The sequence below is a fragment of the Glycine max genome, chromosome 16, assembly GCF_000004515.6.
Source record: "Glycine max cultivar Williams 82 chromosome 16, Glycine_max_v4.0, whole genome shotgun sequence".
Classification (NCBI taxonomy): Eukaryota; Viridiplantae; Streptophyta; class Magnoliopsida; order Fabales; family Fabaceae; genus Glycine; species Glycine max.
The window spans coordinates 37295818-37306774 of NC_038252.2; the positions used below are offsets into that span (position 1 = coordinate 37295818).

General features: G+C 31.3%; 3 protein-coding genes across 3 annotated transcripts; 2 read left to right on the forward strand and 1 right to left on the reverse strand.

The window, feature by feature from the left end:
• The first annotated feature begins 1259 nt into the window (after nt 1-1259).
• Nucleotides 1260-2136, forward strand: LOC100527288 (kunitz type trypsin inhibitor). The gene has a single exon (NM_001250668.2). It carries the CDS (start codon nt 1300-1302, stop codon nt 1912-1914), a length of 615 nt encoding a protein of 204 aa, NP_001237597.1. The 5' UTR covers nt 1260-1299; the 3' UTR covers nt 1915-2136.
• A 1706-nt stretch (nt 2137-3842) lies between these two features.
• On the reverse strand, nt 3843-5834 carry LOC100813883 (putative GEM-like protein 8). The gene is made up of 4 exons (XM_006599621.4): nt 5571-5834; nt 5404-5469; nt 5010-5284; nt 3843-4382 (listed from the first exon to the last, which is right to left on the reverse strand). The coding sequence occupies exons 1-4, from the start codon at nt 5656-5658 to the stop codon at nt 4200-4202; spliced, it is 612 nt and encodes a 203-aa protein (XP_006599684.1). The 5' UTR covers nt 5659-5834; the 3' UTR covers nt 3843-4199.
• Nucleotides 5835-7146: 1312 nt separating this feature from the next.
• Nucleotides 7147-9363, forward strand: LOC100500417 (DNA-directed RNA polymerases II, IV and V subunit 12). The gene is made up of 3 exons (XM_003548245.4): nt 7147-7334; nt 7469-7561; nt 9167-9363. Exons 1-3 carry the CDS (start codon nt 7295-7297, stop codon nt 9187-9189), a joined length of 156 nt encoding a protein of 51 aa, XP_003548293.1. The 5' UTR covers nt 7147-7294; the 3' UTR covers nt 9190-9363.
• The last annotated feature ends 1594 nt before the right edge of the window (nt 9364-10957 follow it).

The window sequence follows — 10957 nt, forward strand, 5'->3', positions numbered from 1 at the left end:
TGTCCTCTATTTCAGGCTATTTGTCATTGAATCTGAGTAACCAATTCGATCTTTTCATTTATGAATGTGAGATATTCAGAGGGAAAAAGCTTATTTTCATTTATAAATAATAGTTAAAATTATGAGTACTGCTATTGAGTACGATTTATTTTTTCACGAAATTCACGAATGTATAAGCGGACTACTGTTATCCTTTTTTAAAACAATAAAAAATTAAAAGTTAAAAAAAGTATAAAGTTCGTTTTTATGGAGAAAAAAACACGCCTTCGTATACTGTTTTCACGAAATGTACTTCACACTAAACAGTATAATCCTAAAATTATTGCTTTAATAATACATGTTAAGATAATAATTTAAAACTTTAATAAAATATATAACTATATATCTGTTCATCTACATCAAATTAGTTCCGCATAACAAGTTTAAGATGGTCCTAGTTGCGTAGATCTCTTTTAGAACCAAGGGACCAAATCTGAAATCCAATAGTATGCAGCAACTTGCTAATTTCTAAATATTTCCATAGTCTCGTGACCCTATTAACTAAATTTATGAGATAGAGTTTAGACAATTTAATAATCCCATAACACTATTAATCACATCTATAATGATTTAACATTTCATTTATTAGCTAACATAATTAGGACTCTGTTTGACACGATTTCAAAAATGACTTTTGGACACTGATTACAGTTTTATACTTTGAAAATATAGCTCCAATTAAAACAGTATATATAGATGCATAAAATTAAATATACAATGTATGAAGGAAAAAAAAAACTATCGACAATTATTTCCGTCTGTCATGATGATTTGAAAATGACTTTTGGTTTTGGACACTGGTTATATAGTTCCTTCACGATGAACATGTGTAAAAAAGTTAGCACATTACTAAGAGATAAGGATGTGGGAAAATACATTGCACACTGATATATCATATATGTCTTCCATGAACCCATGTGCTCACTACAATCAAAGAGAGAATGTATATTAATATAATAAAGATTTTAAGTATGACCCACAACCCACTCCCCTATGTCATCATTCTCTCACAAAAACATTTTATCCTTATACAAATTGAATAATAAATCCAAGAAAAAAAAATCATGTTTCCTTTTATCTAAGTTTAACTCAATTTATAATTAAATAAAACAGGTAAATTATTATAAATTTTCCAATATTTGTATTTGATTTTTTGGAATAAAAAAATTTCATGTTCTCTTTTATGCTATATAAATAGAGGCTACTCTTTCCTTATCTTTGTACCGATCAATTAACAACCATATCTATCTATTGAGAAACATGAAGAAGGTTTCACCCTTGGCATTTTCCATTCTCTTTTTGGCCTTCACCATAGAACCCTTTATTGGCATTGCTGCAGCAGCACCAGAAGCAGTGCTTGACACCTCAGGCCAGAAGCTGAGAACAGGTGTCAAGTACTACATTCTGCCAGTGTTCAGAGGCAAAGGTGGAGGCCTAACAGTTTCAAGCAGTGGCAACAACACATGCCCCCTCTTTGTGGTGCAAGAGAAGCTTGAAGTCTCAAAGGGCACCCCAGTTACCTTCACACCCTACAATGCCAAAAGTGGTGTCATACTAACCTCAACCGATCTCAACATCAAGTCTTATGGGAAAACCACCACTTGTGACAAACCCCCAGTGTGGAAGCTCCTCAAGGTGCTAACTGGGGTGTGGTTTTTGAGCACTGGTGGTGTTGAAGGGAATCCAGGGGTTAACACTGTTGTCAATTGGTTCAAGATTGAGAAGGCTGAGAAAGACTATGTGCTTTCTTTCTGTCCCTCGTTTGCACAGACTTTGTGCAGGGAACTTGGGTTGTATGTTGGTGATGATGGGAACAAGCATTTGTCTTTGAGTGATAAAGTTCCATCCTTCAAGGTTATGTTCAAGAGGGCTTAATAAGTTCCAACCAAATTAACGCTAGAATGAATAAAACTAGTCAAATTAATCAGACTATATAGACGTTTCTTTTGGGAAGGACATGATTACATTAATATATAATAATTGTGCTGCACAGCATATGCACTTTGTTGAAGTGTAAGCCCTTCCTTTGGTTCACATTTTGTGAAAGAAAAAGTTAATTTGATCAGTGATCAATAATGAATAACCTTTATCATCTTATTTCTTTATCTGTTTCGTGCTCAACTTTTTTACAGTGTTACCAGTTTGTGTGGAAAACGAAATAAGTGCTGCATTTGAAACCAGCGACCCTGTAATAAGGCTTAAATTCGTAACAGCCAACTTTAGCAAAAGTTATTTATAATTAAACTTACTTTTGGTATAAAAAAAAAAAGAATTTCTCGTACTTTTATCATCACATCATTGTTATCATTGGATTTTGTGATGAGAGTGATATACGTACGGCTTTATAGTAATAATCATCTATTCCACCACTGTCTCTATGTGAAATAAAATATATTATTATATTAAATAAAAAGATATTATATTTTAATGTCAACTCACGGTGTCTATTGGAGATTTGACACTATTAGAGTGTTCGTTTAACATTTTCCTTTTGTAATACTAATAATGTAATGTGACTCTTGATGGAACACTACTTCCACAGAACCTATCTCCATTCACTTCAAACATATTAATGTCTTCTCATAAGACCGTACTGGATTCTTTAATAGAGTTTAATTTCTATGCAACTATAATGTAAAAAATTAATTAGAATTTATAATATGTATGATTTTTAAAATAATTGTGGTAAAAATTAATAAACTTATCATATGAAGATTTTTAATTAAATGATATGTAAAAAAATTTATACTATTGGTGTATAAATTTTTTTGTTTCTACAGATTGTGTTTTCTGAATAGTTTTTTTTATTAATATTTATATTAAAAAAACATTGATTGAAGTTAGTATTCAAGCATTTCTTATCACTCCTAATATCAATCCCCTGAATCAAAATCCTAACTAGTTTATAATCACTCTAAAGTTTCTCAATCTTAAAATCCAATGGTGATTCTTTTAGCCTTCAGGACATAGGTTGCTGCCTTGGAGACCACAGCTAGTGTCTTGTTCTGTGTTTAAATCAAACCGGCAAACCCATCAAGCTTTTCATGCAGACTATATACTACAGTGGAGAAAGCAGCAATAAAAAAAAGCTTGAGTGAAAGATGGGCAAGGCATTCAGATTATTGGAAACTAATTGATGACATCTTAAGATGAGTAGCACTAACACAATCTTCCGGCCATTGTATGTAAGCATTACTTGACAACACCAAGTGGGCAATCCCTACATTTTCAATATTTGGCATATATGAAAATGAAATGATGCATATAAGAGTAGCAATTTAGCATGTGCATAGACGGAAACCAGACCCACAAGGAGTGATAACCCGGTTAAAGACCATTATAGTCAACCTAATGGTGAGAGGTAGAGTAGTATGCAAAAGCTCTAAGTTTAAACTTTGTTACCATCATTGTAAGTATAAAAAAAATAGATAACTCAGTTAATTTAGAAAAACAAAAAATAAAAACAGCAAGCATTTGATCAAATTTTCACGTCAAGATACATAAAAAACAACTAAAAGTTTCACGTTTGAGTTATGCAGACGTAAACCTAACACGCTTTAAGTTGTGAGACAAGTATTGTGAATGTGCGAGCTTGATCTCCTACAGTGCGCTCCAGCTCTTTCCCATTGTCTTATTCTTAGGCTCTTAGCCCCGGCTCATTCCACCATACCATAAGCCTATCTTTTTTAGGGGTATCAAAATCCAAATCTATTCCATTACATGTACAGTGACAAGACTTTAATTACAAAAATATTCGCTTCTAGTTCTAAGTAATATTCATAAAAAAACATCTATTAAGAATCTGACAAAAAAAATTATATATATATATATATATATTTGCAATAGCACTACATTTAGCATTACATGTGCTTGGCCTTCATTAACGACTAGCTGTTGTATTCTGATTTTCTACATTTGGTCCCTATTTGACACGGTTCTATGCCATGTTGCATTCACCCACTCCCACGATGGACAACACTGATGTCTTTTTCTGTGGCATGTAGCTAAGTCACTAGAAGCTCTTAATCCCCAAGAGATAAGGGATGAAACTATTGCAGGACAGGCAACAAGCAAAAACTTAGAACCTCACATTGCAAGACATCTCAATATTCACATTAATATCTCAAAATATCTAGGAACTTAACGATAATTTTCTCCTTTCAGAATTTATTGGCCATGGAAATAGCCTTATTGAGATGCTTGAGAGCTTTCTCATACCGCAAAAACCCCACAAACCAAAATTCAGAATCATCCTCAGTCACTATCTCTATATACTTCTGTTCTGCCTTGTTCACATTCTGGCTTTCATTGACCTCTTTTATTCTCCCTATTGGTATCAAAACCTGCATACATAACAAGAAGCACCTTCACATCAGAAGAATGAAATAGATAAGAATCATATAAAGTCATAATAACCTTGGGAGATCCACAATACAAAAACTTAGCTGTTTTAGTTAAAGAGTCCAAGGCACCCTATACTAGAATCTCATACTTCTAATGTGGAACTCAAGTCTCATATCTTAGTGTTTTTGTTTCAAGTCATAAAAAATTATTTCAGGAAATTTGGGTTTGAGAACCAAAAATTCTCATGTTTGATATAAGTTTTAAAAATTATTCTCAGGCATTATTTATTTACTAGAATTTATGTATATTACACATTTTTTTCCTCTTTCTAAACCCATGTACCAGGTATATCATTCCTATTTATTTACAAGTCATATTAACGCATGCTGCTTGTTTGAAGCTAAGAGACATGGTGGAAGGCTATGATACCAATTGATAAGAATCTTGGGAGAGTCATACCATAAAAGCTAGCTATCATAGTTAGACAGCCCAAGACCTAATAAACCCCACCTAGAATCACATACTTCCCGTATAGGACTCAAGTCTCATACCTTATAATTGGATCCTAATATATACTAATTAATTTGAGCTTAAAGTTGGGTTGTGTTGTAGCACATAAAGCCTACCTTGTAAGGTGCCCTGACTAACTCTCCTGTCACAGAAGAGAAGGTTATGGGCCTTTCACTGTAAAATGCAACCTTTGCAGTTGAGACAAAGAGAATTCCAGCAATAGGACCAGCTGTGGTATATAAATAACACTGAGAGGCCTTCAACAATTGCTCTTTTTCTTGCATCCCAAAAACACTCTTGAAGATGTTCCCTCTTCCTCCTTCTTGTATAATCCTTGCCCCCAAACTCAACTTACCCTTCAGAATCTCAGACAGATTAGGACCCATTTTTACTGCAGTCATACATACATGCATACAACAAATAGTGAGTTAATCTAATGTTCAATAGAATTGATCACACTTTTCTTATAATGTTTCATGTTATGTTGTGATCTTTCAACTTTGAAATTACCATGGTTATGAATCCTATGTGTAAAATTGCTGCTTTTTCCTGTGCCCTTCGCGGTAATTTCTTTATCTGCAGTAGGTACAAGAGAACCCTCTTTAGTTTTGTTACTGGTATAGTATTTGTGTATTGGTGTGATGCCTAAAACCAGAGGAAGAAAAGTTGATTCTTACCTGTGTTGGTGTAAGTATAGCCATCAACAGAAATGCTTTTGTGTAGTAAATAGTCATCGTGCTGTGGAGAGGTATCAGAAGACTTCATAATTGCGTGTAATTTCAGAAATTTGATATTCAAAATGGAATTCTTCAAAATATTCTTGGAATTGTATTGGCTATAATTCTTGTGAACAAAGCCTTATATTATAATTCTTATTATAAATCAAAATACCACTTGGTGTGCTTTGTAGGACAAAATCTTATTCTAATTTTCCTAGAACATGCATATTGTTTCCGGCTAATCACTGGGTTGAAATTTAAGCCGAATGAGCCAATTGGAATAAAACAAAAATCCAAGTCAAATAAAGTTGGTAAAGTCTTTGTATTTGAATTTGATTATCTATTTAATGGTCAGTTGACCTAAGCTTGGCCATCGTTGACTATCTAGAATGAACAGTTCTTCCATGCTTTAATTTGAAAATCTAGAAGAAAAAAATGCTCAAATTTCCATCGTGAAATTAAATTAATCAAGTAGTAAAATGTGTGTATATTCAATTTTTGACAATATTCAAATTTCAATCCATAATCACGATAACATTTAGCATGTCTTTGATCCAAGTGAAACTCGTTGAAGTCTCTAAATTAAAATTTTAAATTAAGTCTTGTAGATAGAAAAAGTATAATTGAAAGTGAAGACCTATTAGAAGTGATTAAGTTCTCAAAAAAGATTATTCTTGAACATAAATAATAGATATTTCACACTAATAAGTAAAAATATTATAGTAATATTTAGAATCTTTTGTTGTTTTTAAAAATTTTAGATGTAAAAGTATAATCACTCTTTTATTAATTGTTAATCAAGAGTCATTTTCTTAACATAGAATACATCATTACAGATGAAGTATTTTCCATGGCATTGTGTTTCCATTTTAATTAATTTATTGGATATTTTTCTCCATATATTTTAATTTTTTACAGCTTCTCCATTTTAACTATGCACTTATATCTTGTGTGAAAATTTCGTTAATTTTTCTACCACTTTGTATTATTACACCTAGATATAAAAGGAAAGGAGAATCACATGTATACGATTTTTATGGAGAAAATATTTTAATTGATTAAATTTAATCTGAAAATAAATGTTGCTGAATTTTGGAGAAGTAGAGAATTGTACCATCAATAGAAAAAAATTGAAAGTAATTAATTTCAGCCTGTTTTAAAATGTTAAAAATAAATGTGTCTCAAAGAGAAAATGAATACAATATATAGGAGATTATTACAATTTCAAGAGGGGTAACCTAAAAAATATATTTTATTTCCTAAATTGAATAAAAAAAATTAATTTGACATTAGTGCTGCAATATTATTTTATTTTTCAATTTTGACCATTCAACATTAATTAAATATTAGTCAATTGTGACCATTCAAAAAAATTATGTAGGAATAGATGAAAAAATATTTATGAATTAATTTTCTTAAAAAAATCTATGAAAGTTTTTTTATATATCAATTTATATTAAAAGACAAAAATAACAATTTTGTAAAAAGAAAATACAAAATAGAGAGGCTTCTCGGTTTTGGACATGTAAGTTGCGAATTTGGGCCCCTAAAAGCTGAAGATGAAGCCCAATCCTTCGTTTTAAAGCCTCTGATTCTGAGCCACTTTACATTTTCTTCGTTGAGCAGAAAGCTAAAGGCTAAAGCCTAGAACCTTCTTCCTTTACACCTCGCTGGAACCAGCGATGGATCCTCAGCCTGAGCCAGTCAGCTACATATGCGGAGGTTTCTTATCTAATCACAGCTCTTTTTGACCTAATTGCGTTTTTCGTTTACCTTTTTTGCCAATGTTAAAAGTGTGTGTTTAGGGTTTAGGGTTTTAAGAGTGAAATGTGATTTTGTGTTTGTATCTGTTGCAGATTGTGGAATGGAGAATACGCTGAAGCCCGGTGACGTTATACAGTGCCGTGAGTGCGGTTACCGTATTCTTTACAAGAAGCGCACTCGTCGCAGTAAGCTTTAATTTCATTAATGCTCTGTTTTGTATATAATTTCTCTGCTCCGTTCGTGAATGATGAGTTACTCTTTAGTTACTCTTTAGTTTATTCGCTTATTTACTTTAAAATACTGAGGTAATTAGTAATTGTTATTGCTGTTGGAAGTTCTCTCTGTTTTTTTGTTTCTTGTTGATAGCGGTTTGGTTAGAGAAGAATGTGAGTTTAAAACGAAGTCACTGATTCTAGTTGATCGCTCCAGTCCAGTGTGTAACAGTGTAGAGTTAGAATACAATGAGTGAATGTAGTTTATTAAACTACCGTTGTCTGAGTTCCTGATCACGTGGTAGTAGTAGAGCTTCATATGATCTAGAGGTGGATGCCTGTCACCATTGGACTGTAACTGTAGTGTAAATACATATGTTTCAATTTGGAAACCTATCCTGAATATAATGAGTGAACTGAATGTAGTTCATCTCAAACGATAACATGTTTGAAGTTTGAACAATGAACTGCTCGATCTGTCTAATTGTGATGGGACTGAATGGTATTCTTTGATGAAGCAGTCCAGGTTTATGCTATCTAGAATCAACCTTTGTTTCCAATGTATATGAACCTTGTATTTTCCCATTGACCATAAAAAAAAAAAAATTAAGTTGCTATTCTACCTGATAAATACATGAGAGATACTTGATGTCCTGAACTGCCAATAATTATCTTTGTTGTTAATTAAAAATACAAACTAGAAGTTTTATTAGAGTTAATTAACATGTGGGATAAGTGACTTATTCAAGGTTAGTTTGTAAGAGATAGCTTTATCTGCTAAGGGATATCTTGATCTCTGCAAATAAGACTCAAAGGAAAGAGAAGAGGAAATAAGGAAAGGAAAAATAATGACGAGACGAGAAAAGACTAATTAATGCTTATTTATAAAATTGTCGTTGAAGTCTTTGACGATGCCTTTCATTGTGATAGAGACAATCTGCATATAAAGAAAACATTGAGGGGTTGTGTTATGACTATCCCCTGCCAACAAATAACAGAAAAGAGTTGTGAAGGGTATCTGAAGGTGGATTGCTTTATGTACCAGCTTATTAATGAATGATTTTGAAAGTATTTCTGCTTGGAAATGCATCAATATCACTTAATGGGAAAATTTGGTGAAAAGGGATACTAGAAGACTACAACTGTTAAATTAGGCACAATGTGATCTGAATTCTGACATGACCATTAAAACTGGAACTCTATTAGTAAAAGAAATCTTGAGTTCTGAATTTTAGAGGAGAAAGAGGACTTCTTCGTAATTTTTAAAAATTCAGTTAAATCAAATAATATTAATAATAATAATAATAATATATCCAAGTATCCAACAGCAAATAATAATAATAATATATCCTAGTATCCAACTATAAAGAGGTGCGTCATGTTATGATGTGCATATTGAGTATGGCTCGTTTTTGTCATGCCTCGGTATCAGAAAATTACCAGATTCCTGAAGGTGTGCCCTGTTGTGCTGTGTGACTTTCTTACATATGCTTAAAGCTGTGACTTCTTTTATGTTGCACCTTCTACATATATGCAATTTACATACAGTACTCTAAAAAATTTCTGGTTTTTATGCAGTTGTCCAGTACGAGGCACGCTGAAGAAAACTGCTATAACGTTTGCAAGTAATTTCCATGAAGAAATTGTTACTACATCTGTGTTGTGTGATATTGAAGAACTACTTTTAATTCTACAGTAGATTGCTTTTTGGGTGATGTTTAGCAAAAGATAAAAACTTTGAATGTGAATATATTACAAACATCCGTGTTTCATTAGTTTGCAATTTTATCCCTACTATGGTTAAGAAAAAAGTTTCATCTAAAAGGATTGGTGCTCAAAATGGATCAACTTGCTATGTGTTTGGTGTTTTGGTTATATAGTCTGCCCACCCAAAGCTTCAAATGTGGCTTGTAAAATGAGTTCCATTCAGAAATAGTAACATATTTTGGCCAAGATATAGTTTAGATTATCTTAAACCATAATAATAATTTTTTTATAAAATAATAATTTTGACAAAGGATAATGAATTATTACACTGGAAATAATAGACACGTACATAGTATGTCAATAGGATAGTGTTATTTTCAAGAATCGGTATTCGTTTAAAACATAAAATGGTTTTATGGTTTTTTATTTTTTTTACAGAAAAATGCTTATGGCAATTAATTGATAATCAAACGTTCAATACAAATATTACAAGTGGAAACATGATTAAAAGCAGAGACTAGATAGAAATATCTTGTCTCTTGATAAAACAGCCTTCTAAGATTGATTACAAGATAATAGCCTCTGACATTCTTTTACTATCACTCCAAATTCCGACGGTTTTATAGTTTTTAATCAATATTTGTTAAATTATGTTTTGAGTTCCTTAAATTAGGGAGTCTTTTTTAATTCTTCAAATAAAAACTTATTTTTTAGTCTTTCAATTCAAAAAGAAAAACCTTATAGTTCTTCTGTTAGAATTTGAGAGGTTAAAAGTAGTAAATTTAGTTGAGAGAAGGAACTAAAAGGAGTATCTTTTTTATTTTGAAAGTCTAAAATATAAAATTTTAATTTGACAGACCAAAAAAATAGACTTCATAATTTTAGGAATTAAAAATATTAATAAGTTTTTGGTTAATGGTTCATAAAATCAAGCTAATAAAATAATAAATGTCAATTTAGTTCTTATATTAGTCAATTAATAAATGATTAAATTAGCTTTTATATTAATCAATCATGAAAGTGCGATTAATTAATGAAGCAATGGTTTGGTCCAATGTTAGTGAAATTGTTTAATGACATGGTGAGATGAATTAATTAACTTTCTGATTTGGTTAATTTTTTGGTTGGAGAGGTTGAGAAGAAATCTGTCAGAAAAGTTTTAAATTGGTGTAATTGGTATATTCTCAAGAATGTACCAAAAGACTGATATGGTCCCATTCCCATGTTCACCAATTTACAAAAGCCAATATATATTTGCTGGCGGTCGACAGAAATGATTAAAATGAGCATGGTCTGTTCGATTAATTCCTCATCTTTTGTCAGTTAGATTACCTTTTTTTTTCCCTCTATAGAAACTTTTTCATTAGACAAACTTCTATGATTTTTTTTTCTTTCCATATAATAATTATTTTCAAATGCTTTATTATTCTCTAATAATTTGTATAATTTTTTAAATAAATCAAATTAAAAACACACACGTGCGTATATAAAAAAAATTAATAAAAGTGTGCAAATTAAAAATAATAATCTTAACATATTTAGATTTCTCATAACATTGACATAATTATCAAGAATTTTTTTTTATAATAAAGAGGTGTTTGAAATTTTTAATCGGTATTTGATTAATATTTCTCCCACCATATCAACCCATTTTTTAAAATT